This window comes from Artibeus jamaicensis, unplaced genomic scaffold (assembly GCF_021234435.1).
Source record: "Artibeus jamaicensis isolate MK-2021 breed Jamaican fruit bat unplaced genomic scaffold, CSHL_Jam_final contig_384, whole genome shotgun sequence".
NCBI classification, from domain to species: domain Eukaryota; kingdom Metazoa; phylum Chordata; class Mammalia; order Chiroptera; family Phyllostomidae; genus Artibeus; species Artibeus jamaicensis.
In genome coordinates, this window is record NW_026521810.1 from 13,446,841 (window position 1) to 13,472,868 (window position 26,028).

The window sequence follows — 26,028 nt, forward strand, 5'->3', positions numbered from 1 at the left end:
AAGCTCTAAGTGAAACACAGTGGTCCTGCTGAGATTCAGCCATGATGTGGCATGCACCTATAGTTTATTTTTGTATTACTGTGTAATATATCATTGTATGAATATATTACAATTTACCCGTTCATTTGGTTGCAGATAAACATTTGTTTATACTTCTTGCTATTATGAATAAGCTGCTTTGAATATCATTGTACATGTCTTTCAGTGGACATAAACACTTATTTATACTTAGTATATAGCTAGGGATGGGACTGCTGTATCGTAAAGTCTGTATACATTTACCTTTAGTAGATACTACTAAAGTATTTCCCAAATGAGTTGTATCAACATACACTCTCATCACCAGTGTGTAAGAGTCCCAGTTGCTCTATATCATTTTCTAGCATGTGATATTGTCAGGGCTTTTAATATTAAACATTTTTGTGGGAATGTAGTGGTATTTCATTATGGTTTTAATTTCTATCTCTCTAATGAATAATGATGTTGATCATCTTTATTTTTCTGAAATTTATTTTTAATGTTCAAATACAGTTGTCTTTCAATATTGTGTTAATATAAGGTATATAGCTTATATTAGTTGTATAAGTTAATATAAGGATACAGTTAATATAAGGTAAGACATTTACATCACAATGAACCTTCTGATAAGTCTAATATACACCTGACACCTTACACAGTTACTACAATATCATTGACTATATTCCCTATGTTGTACTTTACATCCTCATGACTATTTTTTTAACTGCCAATTTGTACTTCTTAGTCCCTTCACCTTTTTCAACCAAACTTTCCATCTCCTCCTATCTGGCAACCATCAGTTTAATCTGTGTATCTATTATGTTTTGTTTGCTTATTTATTCTGTTTTTTTTAATTCCACAAATAAGTGAAATTATATGGTATTTGTCTTTCTCTGACTATTTTACTTAGCATAATACCCTCTAGATCCATCACTATTGTCCAAAATGATAAGATTTCATTCTTTTTTAACATTCCATTGCATATATGTAACACATCTTCTTTATCCACTCATCAATATATAGACACTTAGGTTGATTCTGTTTGTTGGCTATTGTAAATACTTCTGCATTGAACATAAGGATGCCTATATTTTTAAAATTAGTATTTTTGAATTTCTTCAGATAAATACCCAAGAGTAGAATTTCTGGGTTATACATAGTCCTGTTTTTAATTTTTTGAGGAACTCTATACTGTTTTCCATAATGGCCACACCAATTTGCAATCCCAACAGTGCAAATGGGTTTTCTTTTCTCTACGTCCTCACTAAACACTTGTTTGTTGATTTACTAATGATAGTCGTTTTGACAGGTGTGAGGTGATACTGTGGTTTTAACTTGTATTTCTCTGACGATTAGTAACTTTAAGCATCTTTTCTTTTGTTTATTGGCAATCTGCATGTTTTCTTGGGAGAAATATCTATTTAGGTCCTCTGCCCATGTTTTAATGGATTGTTGTTGGGTTTTTTTTGGTGTTAAGTTATATGAGTTCCTTATACATTTTGAATATTAATCCCTTATTGGATGTATCATTGGTGAATATCTTCCCCTATTCAATAAGTTGTCTTTTCATTTTGTTGATGGTTTCCTTTGCTGTGTAAAAACTTTTTGATTCGAAATAGTCCCATTTGTTTTTTTCTTTTGTTTCCCTTGTCTCAGGAGATATACCCCAAAAAGTATTATTAATAGCATTGTCAAAGGGTTTACTGCCAATATTTTCTTCTAGGATGTATAAGGTTTCATGTCTTACATTTAGGTTTTTAATCCATTATGAGTATATTGTTTTATATAGTATAAGAAAGTGGTCTAGTTTCATTTTTGCATGTATCTGTCCAGTTTTCCCAACATTTATTGAAGAGACTGTCTTGACCCCATTGGATATTCTTGCCTCCTTTGTCACAGATTAATTGATCATATTGTTATAGGTTTATTTCTGGGCCCTTTATTCTGTTCCATTCATCTGTATCAATCATCAATTGCTTTTTAAATGTCTTTGTCTGGTTTTGGAATCAGGGTAATGCTAACCTCATAAAGTGAGCTTGGGAGTCTCCTCTTGAATTTTTTTGAAATAGTTGAGAAGAATAAGTGTTAATTCTTCTTTGAATGTTTGGTAAAATTCCACAACCTTTTGCTTGTGGAGAATTTTTTCACTACTGATTCTATTTAGTAGCTATTGGTCTGTTCAGATGTTATGTTTCTTCTTTCTCAGTCTTGGAAGATTGTATGTTTCTAGCAATTATTTCTTCTAGGTTGTCCAACTGCTTGGCATACAATTTTTTGTAGTATTTTTTAATAAACTTTGTATTTCTGTTGTGTCAGTTGTCACTTCTCTTCTGTCATTTCTGATTTTACTTATTTGGGCTCTCTCGCTTTTTTTCTTGATGAGTCTGGTTATAAAGGTGATCAATCTTTTTGTCTTTTCAAAGAACCAACTCTTAGTTGCATCAGTCTTTTGTATTTTTTAAGACTCTATTTCATTTATTTCTGCTCAGATCTTTATTATTTCCTTCTTTATACTCACTTTGGGCTATGTTTGTTCTTCTGTTTCTAGTTGCTTTGCAGATTTGTGTTTTCTTCTCTTGAGGTAAGCTTGGTTTGTTATAAATTTCCCTTTTAGAACTGCTTTGACTGTGTCCCATAATTTTGGGTCATTGTGCTTTCGTTATGATTTGTCTCAAGGTACCTTTTAATTTCTTCCTTGATCTCATTGTTAACCCATTCATTGTTTAGTAGTATGTTATTTCACCTCCATGTGTTTGTGCATATTTCACTTCTCTTCTGGTAATTCATTTCTAGTGTCATAGCACTGTGCTTGGAGAATATCCTTGGTATGATTTCAATATCCTTAAATTTATTGAGACTGGTTTTGTAACCTCATATTTGCTTTTACCCTGGAAAATGTTCCATTAGGGCTTGAGAAGAATGTATTTTCTGCTGCTTTGGAGTTAAATGTTAAAAATACCTATTAAATCCATCTGATCTACTATGTCATTTAAGGCTGTGGTTTCCTTTTGCTCTTTTGTCTGGATGCTCTACCCATTGATGTCAATGGGTGTTCAAATTCCCTGTAATTACTGTATTACTCTCAATCTCTTGCTTTATGTCTATCAATATTTGCTTTATATATTTAGGTGTTCTTATGTTGGGTGCCTAAATGTTTCCAAGAGTTATATTCTCTTGTTGGATTTATCCTTTCAAGTCTCTGTGTGTGTGTGTGTTTTTGTCTGAAGTGGGTCTCTGGTAAAGAGCATATGTGTGGATCTTGTTTTTCTTTTCCATTCAGCCACCTTTTCCTTTGATTAGAGCATTTAATCCATTTACACTTAAAGTGGTTATTTATTTGAGATATGTAGTTATAGCCATTTCATTATTCATATGTATGTTCTTAGAAATAAAATTCCTTTTTCTTAAAGAAGTCTTTCTCTCTTCCGGCTAAGATGGAGGCATAGGTGGAAACACTGTGCTTCCTCGTACAACCAAGTTTAAAGACAACAAAGTTTTAGTAACAAAAACTCAACCAAGACACAGAAAATTGAACTGTATGGAAGTCCAACAACAACGAACCATTCAGCCAGACTGGTAAGAGGGGCAGAGTCAGTGGTTGGTTGAGCTGTGTTTTGCAGGAGAAAGCTGCCAGACCACCCAGGCGTGCAGGTGGTGGTTGGCGGATCCCAGGTGTGGGGTGGCAACAGGTGGATCCAGTGGGGGCACAAGGCGGCTCGCTGACCTCAGTCACACATTTGCGTGCAGATAAACAAGGCAAAGGAGCAAGCAGTGAGACAGACCACACAGGCTAGGGCCTCAGCAATGGGAATTAAAGCCTAAAAGTGGAGAAGCTTCCAGGCTCACAGAGAGTTTGTTGGAGAGACCTACAGGGTCCTGGAGAGTGCACAGGCCCACACACCTGGGAGCCGGCACCAGGGGGGCCTGGTTTGCTTGTGGGAAGCAGCAGAGGGGACCAAAATCCAAGAGAGAGTGGAATGAACTCCATTGTCCTTCTCTGACCCCACCGCCACATAGAGCATCATAACCCAGAGACCGGGTTGCCCCGCCCTGGTGAACACCTAAGGCTCTGCCCCTCACATGGACAGGCGCAAACAGACCAAAACATTATGGCTCAAAGCCCCAGAGCCAATAGTTCTAAGCGACCAAGAGATAAGTCAACCTATCAGATGCACAGTTCAAAACACTGATCACGATGCTCACAGAACTGATTATGTTTAGTCACAAATTAGAGGAACAAATGAAGGCTAAACTAATTGAAATGAAGGGAAATGCACAGGAAAGCAATAGTGATGGAAAGGAAACTGGTACTCAAATCAAGCAAGTGGACCAGAAGGAAGAAAAAATTGACCAAACAGAAAAGAATGAAGAAACAAGAATTCAAAAAAATGAGGAGAGACTTAGGAACCTCCAGGACATCTTTAAATGTTTCAACATCTGAATTATAGGGGTACCAGAAGGGGAAGAGGAACAGCAACAAGAAAACTTATTTGAATAAATAATAAAGGAGAACTTCCCAAATCTGGCAAAGGAAATAGATTTCCAGGAAATCCAGGAAGCTCAGAGAGTTCCAAAGAAGTTGGACCTAAGGAGGAACACATCAAGGCACATCATAATTACATTAGCCAAGATTAAAATGGAGAAAATGCTAGAAGCAGCAAGAGATAAGGGGACGGTCACCTACAAAGGAATTCCCATCAGACTGTCAGCTAATTTCTCAAAAGAGATCTTACAGGCAAGAAGGGGCTGCAAAGAAGTATTCCAAGTCATGAAATCCAAAGACCTACAACCAAGATTGCTCTATCCAGCAAAGATTTCATTTAGAATGGAAGGACAGATAAACTGCTTCTCAGATAAGGTCAAGTTCAAGGAGTTCATCATCACCAAGCCCTTATTATATGAAATATTAAAGGGACTTACCTAAGGGAAAAAAATACGAACAGTGAAAGGACAGCAAACTCACAGTTATTAACAACCACACCTAAAACAAAAGCAAACTAAGCGGACAGCTAGATCAAGAGCAGAATCATAGAAATGGAGATCACATGGAGGGTTAGCAACAGGAGAGTGGGAGGAGGAGAAGGGGGGAGAAGGTACAGAGAATAAGTAGCATAGATGGTAGGTATAAAATAGACAGAGGGGAGGGCAAGAATAGTATGGGAAATATAGAATCTAAAGAACTTCTGACACATGGACATAAACTAAAGGCATGGGGAATGTTGGGGGAGGGGGTGTGGAGGGGAATGAAGGAGGGGGAAATGGGACAACTGTAATGGCATAATCAATAAAATATATTAAAAAGAAAAAACAGAAGTCCTAATATTTCTTGTCATACTGATTTGGTGGTAATGTACTCCTTTAGCTTTTTCTTATGTGGGAATTTATCATCTTTTTGTACTCTCATTAACAATTTGAATATCTTCCTCTGTGAAGTATCTATTCTAGTATTTTGCTTGTTTTAAAAATTGGGATAAATTTTGTCATTGATTTCTAAAAGTCCTTAATATACACTGGATTGAATCTTTATATTTTAGAAATATGGAACAGTTTGTGGCTTCCCTTTGTACCCTCTAAGGTGTATCTTTTCATGACTAGTTCTTAATGTTAAAGAATTCCAATTTAACAATATGTTAGAGCTACTAGAAATTTGTGTCATGTTTAAATCATCTAAATCATATTTGCCTATTTCAAAGTCATGAATATATTTTCCTATGTTTTGCTCTAGAAGCTTAGAAAATTTTTTTTACCTATTATATTGTAGTCTGGGATCTATCTCAGTTGAATGTTTTTGTGGTGTAAAATGGATCAAAGATCACTTTTTTCTTACTGATAACTAAATCAACCTAGCAAAACTTAATGAAAAGAATATCATTTTCCTCACTGATTGTGATGGCATTTGTTGGAAATTAGGTGACAACATTTATATACAGCTCTGCTACTATGTTCTCTATTCTGTTCCATTAGTCTCTGTAATAATTACACAGCATCATCACACTTATTTTATTTTGTTTTTATATTTTAAGGTTTTACTTATTTATTTTAGAGATGGGGAGAGGAGGGAGAAAGGGAGAGAAACATCAATATGTAAGAGAAACATCAAGTGGTTGGCTCTCATATGTGCCCCACCTGGGAACCAAACCCGCAACTCAAGTGTGTGTCCTGACCAAGAATTTAACCAGCAAGTGACCTTTTGCTTTGTGAGACAACACTCAACCGAGTCACACTGGTCAGGGTGCCACTGTTTTAATTATTAGAATTTTATGATACTGTTGATTTCTGGTAACATAAGTCCTCCAACTTTGATATTTTGTACTTCCACATTAAATTTGAAAATTTGCTTATCAAAATCCACCACAAAATCTTTTCTGGGGGGTTTTAGTTGGGATTGCATTAAATCTATTGATCACTTTTAGAGTGAATTGATAGCATTATAATATTGAGTTCCATTTCATGAATATAGTATAGCTCTACATTTATTTAGATATTATTTAATTTTTATTGCCAGTGTTTTATAGCTGACTGTAAAAAGGCCTTATACATTTTTATTTAATTTATCATTAGGGATTTTTTCATGCTGTTGTATAGATAATAATGTTTTACTAATTATTGATTTTATGTAGAAACAATATATTTTTGTACATCAATCTTTTTTGTTGGAATTTTGTTAAATCTTTATTTTCATATGGGAAGAACTGACTTATTCACTATGTTGTCTTTCCAATTCATAAACATTGTATGTGTTTCCATTTTATTTAAATCTTCTTTGATTTCTTTCATTAGTGTTGTATAACTTTCTGCCTACAAGTACATATTTTCTTAGATTTATACCTAAATTTTTCATTTTTTATTAAAGTCTATTTTGATAATTCCTTTAATGTATTGTTAGATTTGGTGTGCTAGTATTTTTTGAGAATTTTGGAATCTTATGTTCATCAAGAACATTGGCCTGTAATTCTCTCTCTCTCTCTCTTTTTTTTTTTTTGTAGTGCATTTGTCCTATTTTTGATATCATGGTAATTCTGGACTCACAGAATGAGTTTGAAAGTGCTTCTTCCTCTTCGATTTTTTTGGGAATAGTTTGAGAAGGACAGGCATTAATTCTTTAGTGTTTGGTAGAATTCACTTGTGAAGCCATCTGGTCCTAGGCTTTTGTTTGTTAGGAGCTTTTTGAGTACCACTTAAATTTCATTGCTAGTAATTGTCTGTTCAGATTCTCCTTGTTTTCCTGATTTAGTCTTGCCAGGGTGTATGTTTCTAGAAATTTATCTATCTCTTTCTAGATTATCCAATTTTTGGCATATAATTGTTCATAGTATTCTCTAATGGTCCTTTGTATTTCTGTGGTATTTGGTTGTAATCTCTCATTTCTCATTTGTGTTCTTCCCTTTCTTTTTGCTTGATGAGTCTTATTACTTGAGCCTTGTCAATTTTATCCTTTCAAAGAACCAGCTTTTAGTTTCAAGTGATTTTTTTTCTATTTTCTATTTTATTTATTTCCTCTCTGATCTTCATCGTTTCCTTCTTTGTACTTCAGGTTTTGTTTCTCTTTTTCTAGTTCCCATATATATAAATTTTTTTACTTATAGATTTTATCAAATACATAGTTTATTATTATTTTTAGTGGCAATATAATATTACAGAACCCAAAATTTGAGGACACTTTAAGAATTTAAAATTTTTTCATATAAATTTGACATAAAACATTAGTTTCAATCATACAATCCAGTGATTAGACACTATATAATGTACTAAGTGATCATTTTGATAAATCTAGTACCCACCTGACACCATATATAGTTATTACAATATTACTGACTATGCTCGTATGTTCCTCTGAGTGTGGAGCCCGGATGTACAGTGCTCTTCTAGTCACTGAGAAGCAACTACATTGATGTGTTTATAGGTTTCTGTATTTCATTGACATGCCACAGATCAAATCAAACCTTCCTCCACACTGTTTGGCCTCCGCTTTTGATGACCAACTTTAGAAATTCTAGAGTTCACTTTTAAGAAATGCCTGTGGTCAAAAACTCCCACCTAGAAACTAGGAAGGCTTTGATATGTGCTCTTTCTTTTGAGTTACTCTTCTTCTCTCTACTAGCTCATCTTTCAGGTCCCACCTGCCCAGGAAAGATTCCCTGATCACCATGTCCTTCTTAATTGTCAGAGTTTCACACATTTGCAGTAATTTACTCAATTTTGTTTATTACCATTGTTTTTATTTATTACCACTGTCCTTCTCACCAGATTGTATGAAATTCTTTTTCGTTTACTGTGGTTTTCCTAGAGTCTGTAGAATGCCTTACACATAGCAGACATTTTCATAAATATCATTGACTAACTGGAAGTCCAGTGTCCTCCTATCTGCAAAATTGCTGCTTTATAGTTCATTCTCAAAAGAGAGAGAGAGAGAAGTACTTAAAAATTCCACAGAACTCTCATTTCAAAGAGCTGCTTCCCATTTAAAAAAGAAAAGGAAGGAAGGAAGGGAGGGAGGGAGGGTAAAAGGAAGGGACATAATTCAATGGAAAATGGGCAAAGAATATAAAGAGGAAATTCACAGAAGAAATTCAGAGAGCAAACAAACATGCAAAAAGTTGTTCACTTAGACTATTAATCATAGAAATGAACATTAAAAATAATACTTTATACCATCAAAGTGGCAAAAATGTAAAAGGTTGATAACAGTCATTGTGAGGAAGCATTTATGGAATAGGATGCTCTCATAAACTGTTGGTAGTTCAAAACTCTGCAACCTGTATGAAGGACACTTGTAGGGCATTTAAAATTGAAACTATCTATATAGTACTTAATGGGGAAAAATGATAAACTACTTATTATCCAATAGAGAAATTGTTAAATAATTTTTAATACATTCCTGCTATGGAACCCTTCAGCTATAGATAATTAACATCAGTGAAAAATCTATGTAAAACTTTTTAAAGAGGGACATTGCAGAACAATATGTGTAATACATATATTATTAAGTAAAAGTATATTCTGCAAAGGAAAAGGTCTCAAAGGATTCACACTATTTATAATCATAATATTATAATTTTGACACTAACTAGTTGGAGTGAATCCTTTGAGATTTTACCCCTGAAGAAGTGTAAATGGGAGGGTTACTTTTTACAATGATCATGTACTGCTAGTTTAAAAAGAACTTTATTGAAGTACGATTGACATAAACTGCACATATTTAGTGTCCAGTTTGTTTTGTCATTGCATACATTTGTGAAATCATCACAATTAAGGTAATTTGCATCATCCCTAAAAGCTTCCTTTTGTCTCTCTGTAGTTCCTCCTTTTCTGAGCCAACCTCTGTACCCTAGCAACCACTGATTTACTTTGTTACTATAGATTAGTTTCCATTTTCTAGAATATTATATAAGTGAAAGCATACATTATGTGATTTTTTCTGGCTTTTTTCACTTAGCATAATTATTTTGAGGTTCATGCATGTTGTTGCATGTGTCAATATCTTGGTCATTTTATTGATGAGTAGTATTCCATTGTATGGATCTATCACAATTAGTTTATCCATTCAGCTGTTGATGGGCATTTGAATTATTTTTAGTTCTTGTCTATCACAAATAAAGATTCTATGAGCATGTGTGTACAAGTCTTTGTAAGGCCCTATGAGTTTTCTCCTCTTGTGTAAACAGTGGAATGACGCAAGATAGGTGTATGTTTAGCATTTTAAGAAGTTGCCAAAATATTTTCAAAGTGGTTGTGCCATATTACTGTACACTCCCACCAGAGATGGAAATATAGGGTTGAGGCAATAAATGTGTGGTCTCTTCACCATCATGAAGCAAGTTAATGACAGCAACCATCAGCTCACAGAGTTCAGAGTTTGGTGTAGTTCAATCAGAGACTGGCCTGCTAAAAGGTGTATAGTTCATTTTAGTCACCGATTCTTCTGAGACTGATTAAGGTCATATTCCATTTGGAGTTTAGGAACACACACACAAACACATACACAAATGCCATCCACTTTTGAAATGGCCACGGCCTGAATAAAAGCTGTGACACCAGAGATGGAAAGCAAATGGCTGGAGTTCAAACATTTAAAACATTTCAAAACATTTTCAAACACTTAAAAGTTATAATCGTCGGAACGTGTTAAGAGAGAAGATAATGCCCAGGTTTTACGTACTTGGTGACAACGGAGGGGCGAAGTAGCTGTGTTGGTGGCTACCTGTGAGTTGCCCAACCCAAGGTGAAGCCCTTCAGAAAGTGGTTGTAATTGTACATTGCCTAGGTGGAGTTAGACTTTCTGTTCAACAACATATACGTTTTGGTAAAGTGCCAGGAGCGGATGTAATCACCAGGTGTAATCAATAAATTCCTGTTCCAGATGAATCACCTCACGCAAAAATACCTAATTTGCCACCTCCCTCTAGAAATCCCCGCCCAGAATATGCGCAATTGCGTCAATCTTTTTTGACACAACTCCGCCTGTCCCAACTTTGCGCATGCGTATTTTCCTAACTGCAGCCGCTCCCTTCTCTGGGCGCCTGGACTCCTTTCCTCTCACCGGCCCCGCCCAGGCGGCTTCCCATGACCTGCCTGGGCGCAAGGAATGAAAAGCCGGAAGGGGCAAGACAAGTACAGTAAGCAATGGGGCTGTTTGGAAAAACCCAAGAGAAGCCACCCAAAGAGCTGGTAAGGGCTACGGTGGCGGCAAAGGAATGGGTGGATTTGCTTGGGGCATAGAGGAGTTGTTAAAGCTACTGGCCACTCTCCCACCTCGACTGGCCAGGTACCACTCGGCCGCCATTTCCGGGGCTTCCCACTCGACTGAGGTGCCGGAGGGAGAGTCTCTAATGACTTGGCTCTGACAGAAGAGAGCCTCGGTGTCTCAGCACTCCTCAAAGGAGCTGAGGGCTAGAGTAAGAGTTCCTCAGTCTCGGCACAGGGCGCGGAGGCAGCAACGCAGTCCTAGTTCCGGTGATCTCCTTCCTGGGCGCGTTGGTACGTCCCGCCCGGAACTTTTTCCTAGGTGCCGGCCCCGCCCCCTTGCGTCCTCCAACCACTAACTGGCGGACCTGCGTCATCTCGAAGTTGTTCCCCGTCTCTCGCGGGAAGATTCAGGCAACTGCCGACTCTTCCCCACCTCTCTTGCTGTACTGAGAGGAGGCTCTGTTTTCTCCTTCCTGTGACCTACTGTATTATTTTTTCCCGACACGTTATAGCAAGACCCGACTCGAAAGAGTGGTACTGAAGATTATCGACCCTGGCTTTGAATTCTGATCTGCCTGTTCACTGAGATAATGTGTAGTGGTTAAGAGTGCCAGCAGAGTCAGTCTACCTAAGTTTGAATACTGGTTCCCCACAATAGCCTGGTAATCTATTAAAAGTTCTTTTCTCTCTGCATTAGTCTTGTCTTTCTAGTAGAAATGATAATAGTATCACCTCAGAGTCACTGAAGATGAAAGTATGTAGTTTTAACTAGTCGTGCCTGGAGTTGATTTTTTATTTTTAGAGAGAAGATGGGGGAAGAGAGAAACATGGGTTTGTTGTTCCACTTATTTTTGCATTAATTGGTTGCTTGTATGTGCCCTGACTAGAGATCGATCCTGCAACCATGGTGGATCAGGCCTAAGCCCTGACCAGCTGAGCTACCTGGTCAGGGCCTAGGGTTAGTTAGTTCTTTATAAACTTTACAGTCTTGCTATCCAGGTGCACACAAACAGCATCAGCATCACCTAGGAGCTTGTTAGAAAACTCTGGTTCTACCCCAGACCTGATGAATAATAATTTGAGTTCTGAAAAGATCCCTAACATCCTTTATTTACTAGGTAATCTCATTTATCTGTGGCAGGCATATTTTTAAAACCAGTGTCATGCATCATGAAATTGCTGGCATATAATGTGTTAATTTGTATTTGTTAATCATTGGTTCTAGAACAATAGGTACTCAGAAAATACTAGTTCCCTCAGGCAGTGACGTTTTGAAAAATCAAGATCCTGGAGAAGAGGGAAGCTTAATTACATGAGCCCGATTATTTGGGACCACTTTGCCCCTAAAGAGATCCTTTAATTCTAAATGCAGTGATTGAGAAACGGAGAATTTAAGTAGAATTTTTTAGAAATCCTGTGGTTAGGGCGTTCAAAAATTGGAGTTCACTAAGGATAAGGGACTCAGGTAAATCCCAGATTTTGGTTGGGACTCTGATCCATCTGCAGTAGCAGTAGTAGTGAGCAGGAAATAAACTGGCTTTCACAAAGACTGAAGTCCGGTTTCGAATTATCTCTATCCCTGTTTGGATTCATTAAGCTTAAATAAGAACCAATTCCCAGTGCTCTTAGGTTAGATATTTACCAAAAGCAAATGTTAAGTCTTATCTGGTAGAAGATGACATCATCCAAAGACTTAGATTATCAGATTTTCATAAACAATGTTCAGAATTCAATTTAAGAAAGAAAAAGGCATTGATCCATAGGAAATCTTTTTATATTCTGGATATAGGTCTTCATAAATGCTTTTTATGTGTTACCATTTATATGGTTACAAATACCTTCTCCAAATTTGTGATCTTTTTCCTTTAAATGGTGTCATGCATAATGAATAAAAAAATTTAATTTCAACATAGATAAAGCATATCAGTCTTTTCCTTTGTGCTTGTTGATTTTCACTTTATTTTAAGAAATCCTTTCCTAATCTGAAATCATAAAGGTATTTTCCTATACCGTATTTTTAAAATAGTACAGTTTTGCCTTCTACAGGTAAGTCTTCAGTCCACCTAAAATTCTCGTGAATGATGGTAACAGTCAATTATTTTGTTTTCCATTTGGCTTACCATTTGTCTCTATGCTGTTTACGGAGAATGCTGTCTTGTTTGTTTTAGTTTCCCTGCCTGGTTTGCTTGGCATGTAGTAGACGCTTTATGAATGAATTTGAATAAAGTATATATCTTGATGGTGTGAAAGTCTCTGTAGATTCTTTATGGTTTTCACAGCACATTTAATTTACAAATAGATATTTCTATATACTGTACTCCTTATGTTCTGTTTTACTTGTCAAATATAAATGTTTCCAATTCAAATATAAATGTTTCTAATTTATTACTAAAATGATTGGTTGTAAATAATTGTCTGGTTTCCTTTTTATCTTTTCAATTTCTTGTTGTTTATTGTGATCTTTACCATAATGAGACTTGTTTGATACATTTTCTTAAGCTTTTTGTCTTAGGCTCACAGTCAAACCTCAGTTCTTCCAAAGGAATTTGTTTTTTTAGAGAGAGGGGAAGGTAGGGAGAAAGAGGGGAGGGAGAGAAATATCCATGGATTGCCCTGTTTGCCCACCCACAATCGGGGTCCTGGCCCACAACCCAGGCATTGTGCCCTGATCCAGAATCAAAACTGACCTGCAGCCTTTCCGTTTGCAGGATGATTTCCAGCCCACTGAACCACACCAGTCAGGGCCACCTAGAGAGATTTTAAGTACTAGCTATCTTTTGGGCTTCACTCCTAGCCCAATTAAATTGGTATTTTTAAAAAATTTCCCACGTGACTTCCATGTGCAATCAGGTTAAGAATCATTGGTCTGGGACCTGCTGGATAATTTTGGCTATTCCCATTTCTCTTAGGTAAGATTTTCTTTTCTACAAATCTCTTTTGATTTCTTAAGTTAAAAAATTTTTGGACAGATTTTATGAAACTTTTTCTCTGACATTTAAAAACATATAGAAATTTTCTGTGTATTTTTGTTTATGTTACTGATGGCTGAAATTTTATGTTCCTTCTTCACAACACATATTCCATGCAGTTAAATTCAACAGAGAGTTATTCAGCATCTGCTTTGTGCCAGACATTGTGCAAAGGCTTAGTGAATAAGAAAAGGTCCGACTTTCTGGAGCATGGAGTCTATAATTATTAGTGCAATATGATTTATAGAAGAAGGGAGATGTAGGGTTCTGTGTAATTATAGTGCATGGGAATTTCATCTATCCAAGGGGTCAAGGAAACCCTCTTAAAGGAGCATTTAAGCTGAGACTTGAACAAGTTCAGAAAACATACTCTTTATTTTCCTGGCTATTGCTAACATTTGGGAAAAGAAGTATTTTCCGTGGGTCATGCGAAATTGTTCTTAGCTAGTTGCCACCTTCTACATAATTATTTAATTGCATCAGTTCATGCCTCAGTGCTTCTGATAATAGAAATACTTCAAGTATATGCTTAAGGTAGAATTTGTCATTTTCACATGTTAGTAAAATGGAGATTGAGTTTAATTAGCATTAACCTAGAGATTTAAATTTAGGTAATTTAAAAACAACTAGTTTGCTTCAATTAGCTGTGGAAAAATATCTGTTATATAATCAGCAGTTGCATGTATTTGTGTGGGTGTAATCCTAGGCTCTCTCTTCTGTTTCATTGATCTATGTGTCTACAAGGTGTTTAACTCTTTTTTTTTATTTTAAGAGAGAAGGGATGGGGACAGAAAGAGGCAGAGACACATAGATGTAAGAGAATAACATCAATCTGTTGCATTGTGTAAGCCCCCTAATATGGGGCTGAACCCACAACCTAGGAATGTGCCCTGGCTGGGAATTGAACCAGCAACCTTTTGCTTTGTGGGACAGCACCCAACCAAGTGAACCACACTGGTCAGGGCTCTTGAATACTGTAGCTTTATATTAGGTTTTGAAAATGGGTATTCGGGAAATCCTCTAGCTTTTTCTTCACTATTATGTTGTCTATCGTAGGTTATTTGCCTTTTTATAAAAACTTTAGAATCAGTTTATTGATATCTACAGTATATATTCTGGTGGTTTTGAATAGGCATTGAATCTACAGATAAAGTTGGAAATAGTTGATAACGTGGGTCTTCTAATCCATAAACATGGAACATCTGTTCATTTTTATGTCTTCTTTGGTTTCTTTCATCAGTGTTTTGTAGTTTTCCACATGTAGATCCTATACATATTGTTAGATTTACGCCTGAGTCTTTATTTTTTTTGTTTGGTTCTATTGTAAATATTTTTTTACATTTCAGAATCCAGTTGTTTATTAATGTTATGTTGGGAAGCAGTTAACTTTTGTATATTAACCTTCTATCCTAAGATCTTGCTTTACTTGCTTATTAGTTCCAGGAGGTTTTTTTTTTCCCATTGATTCTTTGGGATATGTAGTTTTTCACTCAATATGCTAACACTGTTGAGGATTTTTACATCTCTGTTCATGAGAGTTACTGATCTATAATTTTTCTTTCTTTTAATGTTGATCTAGTTTTGGTATTAGGCTATTACTGGCCTCACAGAATGAGTCTAGAAGTATGGTCTTATATTTTTTCAAAGATTTTATAGAAAATTGTCATCATTTCTTCCTTAAGTGGTAGAATGCACCATGAAACCAGCTGGGCCTGATACTTTCTTTGTTGGAAGGTTATTAACTACTGATTGAATTGTTTTAATGTAGGCCTATTCATATAGTATGTTTCTCCTTGTGTGAGTTTTAATAGTCTTTCAAGTAACTGGTCCATTTCCTCTAAGTCAGGGGTGTTAAACTCATTTTCACTGGGGGCCACATCAGCTTTGTGGTTGCCTTCAAAGGGCTGAGTATAATTTTGGAACTGTGTAAATGTAACTACTCCTTAACTAGGGACAAGGAGCTTGGCACTGCCACAGGGTAGAAACAGGTGCTGGGTCAGATAAAACAGGGTGCTGGGCCAGATTTGGCCTGCGAGCCTTCTGTTTGCCACCTGTGCCTTAGATATTTCAATGCTTTGTGATTAGGCATGTGTACCTTAGGGATTGTTAGAAATTTTTGTTGAATTGTGTATTGTTACATAATGTTCTTGTTTAGTTTTGATAAGTTTCCATATTCTGAAGTCTGCTGTCTTAATATAGCTAATTCTCCCTCCTTCTATTTTTTTTAATTGAGATGAAATTCACTTAACATAAAATAAACCATTTGACCCTGAACAGTTCAGTGGCATTTGGTACATACCTAACATTATGCAGCCATCTCCATCTAGTTCTGAGACATTTTCATCACTGCAAAATGAAACCCTATACCCTCTAAGCAGTTACTGCCCATTCTCTTGTCCTCCCAGCACCAGGCAACTGCCAATCTGGTTTCCTGTTCTAGATATTTCTTACAAATGTAATAATACAATATATGACCTTTTATGTCTGGCTTATTTCATTTCGTTTAATGATTTCAAGATTCATCCATGATACAGCTTGTAGTTCTTCTTTCTTATGGCTGAATAATATTCCATTGTATGCATATACCACAACTCATTTATCCATTCATTCACTGATGGAGATTTCAGTTGTTTCAATCCTTTGGCTATTGTAAGTAGTGCTACTGTGAACAGTGTGTACATGTATTTGTTTGAGTACCTATCATCAATTCTTTTGGGTATATACTTAGAAGTAGAATTGTTGGGTCATATGGTAATTGACCCAACAATTCTAAAAAAATTTTTATAAGTGTTTATTTGAGTGAACTGATGATATATGCTAGGAAAAAGTTCTCAAATGCTCCAGAGAATAACAGCAGAATACTCATGTTCAAAACTAAAATACTCTTGAAAATTTTAGTAACAATATTTTAAAGATTATATTTATTTTTAGGAGGCGTAGCGGGAGAGAAAGAGAAACATCAATGTGTGGTTGCCTCTCGCACACCCCCTACTGGGGACCTGGCCAGCAGTCCAGGCATGTGCCCTGACTGGGAATTGAACTGGTGACCCTTTGGTTTGCAGGCTGGTGCTTAATTCACTGAGCCACACCAGCCAGGGTAAAATTTTATTAACATTTAATGATAGTAAATTATTCAACTTTTTCACAGTCTATATGAAGTTTTTTTAATGTTTTTGTAAAGATTTTATTTATTTTTAGAGTGGGGAAGGGAGAAAGAAGGAGAGAAACATCAGTGTGTGGTTGCCTCTCATGTGCCCCCCCCCCACTGGGGCCCCAGCCTGCAACCCAGGCATGTGTCCCCAGTGGGAATAGAACCAGCAACCCTTTGGTTTGCAGGCTGGTGCTTAATCCACTGAGCCACACCAGGCAGAGCTCTATGCAGTTTTTGATTTAAGGATGAAATTTATTTTAAACGTCCTCATATAAACCAATCAGACATAAATAAACTTTTGTAATGAGCTCTCAAATCTTTTTTGAAAAAAGATTTTATTTTTCTTAAAGACAGGAGAAGGAAGGGAGAAAGACAGGGAGAGAAACATCAGTGTGAGTGAGAAGCACTGATCGGTTGCCTCTTGGATGTGCCCCATCTGGGGACAGAACCCAAAACACAGTCATGTACCTGATGCAGGAATCAAATCTGTGACCTTTTCATTATGTGGTGCAACAGCCAACTGATTGAGCCAAACCAGTCAGGGCTTAAACAAATCTTTTTAATGTCTTTTTCTTGGGATGAAAATAGAATTACGGTGATAGTTTTGGTTTTTTTTTTTTATTCACATAAACTTTTTAATAACGATTATTAGCAAATCTTTATTTTTGTAACTGTTAAAGGAAGATAGAAATGTGATACTTTAAATATTCTTTACAATTACCTATGAACTATTTTATAGTAAAAAATTTAGTTGGTACTGGTTTGTTGTGTGTGTGTATGTCAGACAACTTTAAAATTGTTATTTATTGATTATGCTATTAGAGTTGTCTTGTTTCCTCTTTGCCCCCCTCTGCTCAGGAACTGACCACTCCCTCCGACAATCCCTATACCATTGTTCATGTCCATGGGTCATGTGTGTAAGTTCTTTGGCTACTGCATTTCCTATACTCTGATTTTATATCCCCATGGCTATTCTTTCACTACCTAATATTTCTTTTAAGATTTTATTTATGGAGAGAGGGAAGGGAGGGAGAAAGAGAGGAAGAGAAATATCAATGTGTGGTTGCCTCTCATGTGCCCCCCAGACCAGATCCGCAACCCAGGCATGTGCCCTGACTGGGAATTGAACTGGTGACCCTTTGGTTTGCAGGCCTGCCCTCAATCCACTGAGCCACACCAGGCAGAGCCCTATTTGTACTTCTTAATCCCCTCACCTCTTAACCCATTCTCTCACACACCCTTCCTGTCTGGCAGCCACCCAAATGCACTCTGTATCCATGATTCTGTCTCTGTCCCTGTTTACTTAGCTTGTTTTTTATATTCAATATTTGATAGATTTGTATTTATTGCCATTTTATTGTTCATAGTTTTGATCTTCCTTTTCTTTAAGAAGTACCTTTAACATTTCATATAATAATGCTTGGTGATGATGAACTCCTTTACTTTTTTCTTGCCTGGGAAGCTCTTTATCTTTTTTTCTTCTACTCTAAATGACATCTTTGCTGGGTAGAGTAATCTTGGCTGTAGGTCCCTGCTTTTCGTGACTTTGAATATTTCTTGCCAATCCCTTCTAGCCTGAAAAGTTTCCTTTGAGAAATGAGCTGACAATTCTGTGGAAACTCTCCCATGTTTTTCAAGCCATAAGATGCACATAGGTTTTAGAGGAGGAAAATAGGGGAAAAAAATTTGAAGCAAAAAATGTGGTAAAATATTTAATAACACAAATAACATAATATTTCACCAATGTCAATGTAAACAGAACTCAACAGCAGCATTAACAGCCATTATTTTTCCCAAATTGGGGGGGCAGGTAGTGCATCTTATAGTCCAAAAAATATAGTAACTTCTTTGCTTTTGCTGCTTTTAAGATTCTCTCTTTATATTTAACCTTTAGCATTTTAATTATGATGTGTCTTGGAGTGGGCCTCTTTGCATTCATCTTGTTTGGGACTCTCTGTGCTTCCTAGACTTGCATGTCTATTTCCTTCACCAAATTAGGGAATTTTTTTTCCATTAATTTTTTCTAATAGATTCCCAATTTCTTACTCTTTGTCTTTTCCTTCTGCCACCCCTATGGTGCAAATGTTGGACCTCTTGAAATTGTCCCAGAGGCTGTTTATGCTATGCTCATTTTCTTGGATGCTTTTTTACTTCACGTTGTTCTGATTGGTTGTTTTTTGCTTTCTTATGTTCCAAATCATTGATAAGATTCTTGGCTGCATCCACTCTGCTGTTGTTTCCCTGTGTATTCTTCATTTCAATTAGTGTATCCTTCATTTTTACTGGACCTTTTTTATGCTATTGAGGTCCTCACTAAGTTCCTTAAGCATCCTTATATCCAGTGTTTTGAACTCTGCATCTGATAGGTTGCTTATCTCAACTTCATTTAGTTCTTTTTCTGGAGTTTTAATCTGTTCTTTCATTTGGACCATATTTCTTTGTCTCCTCATTTTGGCAGCCTCCCTTTGTTTGTTTTTATGTATTAGGTAGAGCTGCTTTGACTCTGTGTCTTGCTAGTGTGGCCTAATGCAGTAGGTGTTCTGTAGAGTCCAGTGGCACAGCCTCCCCTTTCACCCAGGGGTAGTGTAGGTGCACCCTTTACGTGGGCTAAATACACCCTCCTCTTGTAGTTGAGACTTGTCTGCTATTGCCAGATCAATAGGAGAGATTTGCCCAGGCCAGTCAGCTACAAGGATTGTCTGTGACCACTGACAGTGATGTTCCACTGTCGGTGGATCAGCTGTCTAGGGGCCAGGGTGGTGGTGCTCCAGTGTGGTCTGTAGCTGTCCACTGGGTGCACTGGCCCTGGGGTTTCCCAGGTGGTACAGGCCAAGGTCAATCCCCCTATGTTTTGCGTGGAGTCACTCTGCCAGAGCTATAAAGTAATCTGAGATGGCTACTGCTCTTGCTGGGCTTAGAGATCCCCAGGTGAAGCCAAGCTGTGAATCTAGACTGGCTGCTGCTAGTGCAAGGCCTGGGACTGACTGAGGCCAATAGCTGCTTGTTTGAGAGGATTTAGGAAGTTGTGAAGCATGAGCCAAGACCAGCTATTCATATGGAAAAGCAGCTTGGGTGGGCCCATAAATTGGTTGGGTGGAGTCTCAGGGAATCTCCAAGGCAGGTCAAACAAGTGTTAGCTAGATTGAAGGAGTCTCAGATATGGTGCCAGTTTGCCACCTCTGTGGGGAAAGTTTCGTAAAGGGATAATGGCCTCTGCTCACCTTGATGCCAGACACTCCAGTTTCTCCCTGTATACCACTGGTGCATTTCAAGCTGCGTCCCCCAGTGCTAGAACTCAGAGGAGTCAGTCTTAGTAGGTGAGTCCATGTGTGGGTTCTTTAAGAAGAACTGAACTGCTTGGGACTGTAGAAGTTTCTTCCACCAACTCAATCCCCACTGGTTTTTTGCAGCCAGAAGACGTGGGGACTTATTTTCCTGGCACTGGAACCCTGGACTTGGGGGCCTGGTGTTGGGCTTGGACTTAGTGCCCCAGAGATATTCCTTCCGAATTTTTATCTACCACATGAGTGAGGTACCAGGCTGTTCCGTGTCTGTGCCCTTCCTACCAGTTTGCATGGATGTGGTTTCTTTCTGTAGTTGTGAGATTTCCATTCAACTTGATCTCTAATGGTGCTGAGTAATGGTTGTTCTATATTTTAGTTGTAATTTTGATGTATTTGTGGTAAGAGACGAGCCATGTCTGCCTACACCACCGTTTGACCGGAAGTCCCTGAGTGTTTTTATGATCGAAATCTAAAAGTAATCTTTAGTCTGAAGTAAACTTGGTACTCTCAAGATTTTTTTAAAAAATTTGTATTGATATTTACACAATAAATGTAATTTTAATCACTGTTACTTCTCACCACTGAAAGGTGTGCTTTTCTTTATCCTTGGGCATCTTGAATTATCTGATGTTGACAGACTCCCTGAACTGGGTTTCCATTTTTTTTTTTTTGTTCTTCATTTCGGCTTGCTAGGAAACAATGGCCTGACCGGGGCTGTCAGGAGCAGTACCTTCCCCCTTCATCTCCAGTTTTTCCTACTTCAACTTCCTCTAGTTCAGGAATTTTCTCTTTTTTCTTTCTCTCTTTCTTCTTTGGCGGTTCATGTTCTTCAGGCATATTTTTTACAACAGGCGTAATTTAAGTGTCTTCCCACATTCATAACATGTAGATTTATCAAAAAGTTTTGTTCAGATGAACTCAGCTGCTCTTCAATTGTTAATAGCAATGCTTGCTTTTATCACTCTACCAAATAAATATTTGTTGTTCATTGCCCTGGTACAGTTTTGTGCAGTCTTTATCCAAAAATAAAATAAATGCAATCCCTTTACTCTTCCTGGTATTTTTATGTTTTATTATTGTAACCTTTACAACTTTGCCATACTTGAAAAATATCTGGTATAAGACAGTGTAAGGGAAAAGGTCAAGTTGAATATATACACTGTGGTTTTACTTGGGGCCAATCCACCACTCATTTCTTCAGGTGGGGCTGACTGAGAGATCAGAAAAGCTAGAGCCCTCAGCCCAGCTGGGACTCAGCCCTCACTGCCCTTGGCCCTGCAGTGGCTTTGGCATCACAAGTGCTGGAAGGGGTCAATCACTGCAGATAAGAAGGTAGCAGCAACAGTGCCTCTTCCTGGCTCTCCTGGTCATTTTTAAGGTACCTTTTTGAGAAACTCACAGTCGTTTCACCATTTTGTGGTCCTACCAGCAGTGTATAAGTAAGTGTTCAGTGATGAAATAGAATCATAATTTGGGTTCACCATTTGACCATTTTGAAGTTTTGAGTGTTCTAACAGAGACCATGACAGTAGCATGGTCTGTGGCAACAATATTAAAAAATATTAATGCATGTTTTTAATATTATAAAATAGAATTTTAAAATATTTCTTTCAAAGATGACTTAAAGCAGTTTATAAACTTGGTATTTTTATAATTCTTTAAAATTTTTATTAATAATAGTTCTTGAAATAGGTTATGTTTGTACATATTGTAAAATTCAAAAAGCAGCAAAGTGTATCCTAATTAAACTGTAAATCTCCCTTTTCACACCTGTGAATTATTTAATTTCTGTCCTTGAAAGTAGTCTCATTTCTTGTATATTGTCCCATGTATAGTCTATAACCATGAACATATAAATATCTTTCTGTCTCTCCCTTGTTCTACCTCCTTCTCTTCCTCCCCTTCTCTTCTCCTTCCCTCTTTTTTCCTCTTTATTTTCTGTAGTTTTCTCTCTTTAACATATGTAATGTCATTCTGTACATGTTTATTACCTTGCTACTTTCGCTTATATTTTGAGAATTAATTCCAGTGGTAGTCCTTATTGTGTAGCCTTTTCCTCTTTAGTTAGAACATATTGTCCACTTATGGAAATTTCCTCCAGTAATTCCTACTTTTGCTGCTGCAAACAGTGCAGTGCTGCATTTTTACAAAAGTCATTTCTCCTTTGTCATCTATTGTCTCAGATTGAATACTCACCCTTAAGGAGAATGAGCAGTTAAATACATTTCTTAATGAATTTTCTTTCAAGCTTCTAGATTCATTTAATTTCATAGCCTTAAAAGTAGCTATAATCATAAGTAGGTGTAATAAGGTAGTTTCTTATTTCTCTGAATTAGATTTTTCTCAATACTGACAAACATGTATAACCAAATATTGCAGATTCAGTCCCCAGATGGAGCATGTACATGAGGCAGCTGATCAATGTTTCTGTCTCACATCAATTTCTCCCTTCTTTTTCTTTCCCTTCCCCTCTTTTAATAAATACTAAATATCTTTAAAAACAAAAACAAAACCTATTGTAAGTGAATTAAGTGAAGTTGCAGGGTTTCATGATAAACATGAAAAAATCAGTTTTATTTTATACTAGCAATGACAAATTTAAAAAAGAAATAAGGAATAAATTTAACCAAGGAAGCAAAACATTTGTATACTGAAAACTAAAAACATAGGTGAAAGAAATTTCAAGTTTATGGATTGCAAGATTTAGTATTGTTAAGATGGAAATAACACCATGATCTTTAGATTCAGTGCCATGGCTATCAAGATTCCAAATGCTTTTCTTGCAGAAATAGAAAAATTTGATTTTCAAATTTATATGAAATACAATAAACTCCAAATAGCCAAAATAGCACTGAAAATGAAAAACAGATTCGGAGAACTCCCAGTCATATAGGCACATAGAGTAGAATTGAGAGTCCAGACCAATACATGCATGGCTATTTGATTTTCTACAAAGGTGCAAGACCATCCAGTGAGGGTAGGATAATCTCTTCAATAAATGGTGTTGGGACAAGTGAATATACACATGCAAAGGAATGAAGCTGGATTCCTACCTCACCCTGTATACAAAAATTAACTCAGAATGGATCAAAGGCATAAATTGAAAGTCTTTGACATAAAAGCATAAACTCTTAGAGAAAAACCTAGGGGTGAATCTTCATTACCTCCTGTCTGACAGTGGATTCTTAGATGTTACACCAAAAGCACAAGCCACAGAATTAAAAACAAATTGAAATTCATCATAGTTAAAAGATTTTGTACATCAGATGGCATTATCAAGAAAGTGAAAAGGTAACTTAGAGAATATTTGCAAATTATATATCTGATAAGATTCTAACATAAGAATATGTAAAGAACTCAACAACAAAAAGAAAACTGAACTTAGAAGAAATTAGATATTTCTTCAAAGGAGATGTACAAATAGTCATCAGCCTACAAAAAGATATTCAGCTTCACTGGTCATTAAGTAAATGAAAATTAAACCACAACAGATTAACTATAATAAAAAAATAATGGAAGATAACAAGTATTGGCAAGGATGTGGAGAAAAAAGAATCCTTGTACATTGCTGGTAGGACTAGAAATTGGTGCAGTCCCTTTGAAAACCAGTTTTGGAGTTCCTGAAACACATAAACACAGAATCACCATATGACCCAGAAATTTCACTCATAGGTATACTTGTATATCCAAAAGAATTGAAAATTGGTACTCATACTTGTACACAAATGTTCATAGGGCATTGTTCACAGTATTGAAAGGATGGAAATCACTCAAATGTCTATCAACAGATGAATGGATAAACAAGTTATGGTGTATACATACTTCAGCCATAAAAAGGACAAGTATTGATACATATTACAACATGGATAAGCCTCAAAAATATATTAAATATATATGATAGAAGCCAGACAAAAGGTCACATATGATATGATTTATATGAAATTCTCAAAATAACAAGATCAAAAGAGAGAGAAAGTCACTTACTGGCTGCAAAGGGATGGGGGAAATGGGACATAGATTATTTAAAGGGCATAGTGTTTTCTTGTGACATGTTGAAAAAGTTTTGAGACTAGGGAGAGTTGGTGATTGCAGAACATTGTAAAGACTCTAAATGCTGCTGAATTGTACTCTTTTTTAAAATGTTTTATTCATTATGCTATTACAGTTGTCCCATTTCCCCTCCTTCATTCCCCTCCACCCTGCACACCCACTCCACACATTCCCCCCTTTAGTTCATGTCCATGTGTCACAAGTTCTTTAGATTCTATATTTCCCACACTATTCTTGTCCTCCCCCTATCTATTTTCTACCTACCATCTATGCTGCTTAGTCTCTGTACCTTCTCCCCTCTTCTCCTCCTCCCACTCCCCTGTTACTAACCCTCCATGTGATCTCCATTTCTATGGTTCTGCTCCTGATCTAGCTGTCCTCTTAGTTTGCTTTTGTTTTAGGTGTGGTTGTTAATAACTATGAGTTTGCTGTCCTTTCACTGTTAATATTTTTTATCTTCTTTGTCTTAGGTAAGTCCTTTTAACATTTCATATAATAAGGGCTTGGTGATGATGAACTCCTTCAACTTGACCTTATCTGAGAAGCACTTTATCTGCCCTTCCATTTTAAATGAAAGCTTTGCTGAATAGAGCAATCTTGGATGGAGGTCTTTGGCTTTCACGACTTGGAATACTTCATTCTAGCCCCTTCTTTCCTGTAAGGTCTCTTTGAGAAATCCGTTGACAGTCTGATGGGAACTCCTTTGTAGGTGACTGTCCCCTTATCTCTTGCTGCTTCTAGGATTCTCTTCTTCATTTTAATCTAGGCTAATGTAATTATGATGTACCTTGGTGTGTTCCTTCTTGGGTCCAACTTCTTTGGGACTCTCTGAGCTTCCTGGACTTCCTGGAAGTCTATTTCCTTTGCCAGATTGGGGAAGTTCTCCTTTATTATTTGTTCAAATAAGTTTTCCACTTGTTGCTCTTCCTCTTCCCCTTCCAGTACCCCTATAATTCAGATGTTGGAACTTTTAAAGATGTCCTGGAGGTTCCTAAGCCTCTCCTCATTTTTTTTGAATTCTTGTTTCTTCATTTCCGTTTGGTCATTTTTTTCTTCCTTCTGGTCCACTCCATTGATTTGAGTCCCAGTTTCCTTTCCATCACTATTGGTTTCCTGTGCATTTCCATTCATTTCACTTAGCGAAGCCTTCATTTTTTTCATCTAATTTGCGACTAAAATCAACCAGTTCAGTGAGCATCGTGATCACCAGTGTTTTGAACTGTGCATCTGATAGGTTGGCTATCTCTTGGTCACTTAGAACTGTTGGCTCTGGGGCTTTGAGCCATAATGTTTTGGTCTGTTTGCACTTGTTCGGTGTGAGAGGCAGAGCCTTAGGTGTTCATGAGGGCAGGGCGACCCAGTCTCTGGGTTATGACGCTGTATGTGGGGGTGGGGTCAGAGAGGGGCAATGGCGTTTTTTTCTGCTCTCTCATGGATTTCAGTCCCCTCTGCTGCTTCCCACAAGCAAATTGGGCCCTTCCGGTGCTAGTTCCCAGGTGTGTGGGCTTGTGCACCCTCTAGGACCCTGTGGGTCTCTCCAATGAACTCTCTGTGAGCCCGGGAGCCTCTCCTGGCACCTTGACCCCCAAAAGTTTTTCCAGTTGGTGCTTTTAGGCTTTAATTCCCGGCTCTGGGGCCCTGGGATGCGTGGTCTATCTCACTGCTTGCTCCTTTGCCTGGTTTATCTGTGGGCAAATGTGTGACCGCAGTCAGCCAGCCTCCTTGCGCCCTCACTGGGTTTGCCAGTTGCCACCTCACTCCTGGGATCTGCCAACCGCCACCTGCGTGCCTGGGTTGATCCAGCCACATCTTTCTGCGAGACCCATCTCCGCCACTGCTGACTTCGCCCCTCTTACTGGTCTGAATAAAT

At 37.2% G+C, this 26,028-nt stretch overlaps 1 protein-coding gene and 1 pseudogene across 4 annotated transcripts in view; one reads left to right on the forward strand and one right to left on the reverse strand.

Annotated features, from left to right (window-relative positions):
- LOC119059877 (charged multivesicular body protein 3) overlaps positions 1–26,028 on the forward strand; it is a 100,649-nt gene that overhangs the window by 29,636 nt on the left and 44,985 nt on the right. The window contains exon 1 of one of the 4 annotated variants that reach the window (XM_037159732.2): positions 10,520–10,686. The exons of 1 other annotated variant lie outside the window; for it this stretch is intronic. In XM_037159732.2, coding sequence (XP_037015627.2) covers positions 10,642–10,686 — 45 coding nt within the window. In that variant the 5' untranslated portion in view covers positions 10,520–10,641. Of the gene's footprint in view, positions 1–10,519; positions 10,687–26,028 lie in introns of those variants that run through there. 2 more of the 4 variants (XM_037159731.2, XM_053664648.1) reach the window with 2 other exon arrangements.
- On the reverse strand, positions 20,677–21,301 carry LOC119059878 (zinc finger CCHC-type and RNA-binding motif-containing protein 1-like; annotated as a pseudogene).